The sequence below is a fragment of the Sphaeroforma arctica genome (genome assembly GCF_001186125.1).
Source record: "Sphaeroforma arctica JP610 unplaced genomic scaffold supercont1.4762, whole genome shotgun sequence".
Lineage (NCBI taxonomy): Eukaryota > Ichthyosporea > Ichthyophonida > Sphaeroforma > Sphaeroforma arctica.
The window spans coordinates 1,200-2,283 of NW_014035796.1; the positions used below are offsets into that span (position 1 = coordinate 1,200).

General features: G+C 50.6%; 1 protein-coding gene across 1 annotated transcript; it reads left to right on the forward strand.

The window, feature by feature from the left end:
- Positions 1–687: 687 nt before the first annotated feature.
- On the forward strand, positions 688–946 carry SARC_14547 (hypothetical protein; the record flags this gene model as incomplete). The annotated part of the gene is made up of 1 exon (XM_014291319.1): positions 688–946. A coding segment is annotated over one exon (259 nt), but the record flags the coding sequence as incomplete, so codon positions are not given.
- Positions 947–1,084: the final 138 nt, after the last annotated feature.

Genomic DNA, 1,084 nt, shown 5'->3' on the forward strand with positions numbered 1-1,084 from the left:
CGAGAATGTACGGGAGGAACGGGCCAATCCCACCGCCAGCGAGGAGAAGGATCCTGAGAGAGACAGGGACATGCGCGATAGAGACAAAGAACCGCGCGAGAGGGAGCGGGAGACCCGCGACAAGGACAGAGACGCTCGTGACAGGGACGCGAAACAGGAGGAGCTGCGCAGAAGGGACAGTGATTTGTTCGGGAAGGATCGGGTATGCATTGGTGGAAGTATAGGTACTTGTTACACCCATACTGTGTATATGTAGGTACATTTTACGGTCAGATTATGTATGTAGAAATGCCTTTTATGTCCATACGATGTATTTAGACTGTTGCGTTCATACGGTGTATCTGCAGATACTTGATACATATACGACTCAGATCGACATATGCATGTATACGACAACAGAATGATACGGAAGCACATTCACACTGACTATAGAAAGCCTGCGCTGGACCCAGCACCACGTCTCTATAGAGAGTTTGCTTGCGTATGCTATGTAAGGATTGGATTAGGATCTCACACTCAAATCAGACAGACATGCATGGATACCGCAATAGCATGAAATGGCAGCACATGTGCACTGACTAAACGAAGCTTGGGCTGGTCCTAGCATCATGTGTCGATAGAGCGTAGTCTGCAATTGTATTGGTATCACACACTCAGTCGGTCATGCACGTATACATACTTCAACAGGACTCTGACACGGAAGCACTGACTGACAGCACTCGGGAGGATAGTGGGCGTGTAGATACCAAGCGAGAAGCCGAGCGAGAGAAGGCTAAGGCGAAGGTGGACGACCGCACACGCGAACGGGAGAAAGCCTGGGACAGTGAGGGAGAGCCGGCACGAGACACAGACAGAGAGAAAACGGACAAGGAGAGAGATGGGATGACGGCCGAAGTTCGGGACATGGAGAGAGAAGAGAACATGGAGAAGGAGAGGGAGACGGATAGTGTGCGCGAGAACGAGAAAGAGAAAGAGAAAGAGAAGGAGGCTGAGAGAGCAGAGAAGCGGCTGGAGGAAGAGCAGCTGCGCGAGAGCGAGAAGGAGAAGGAGAAGGAGAAGGAGAAAGAGAAAGAGAAAGAAAAAG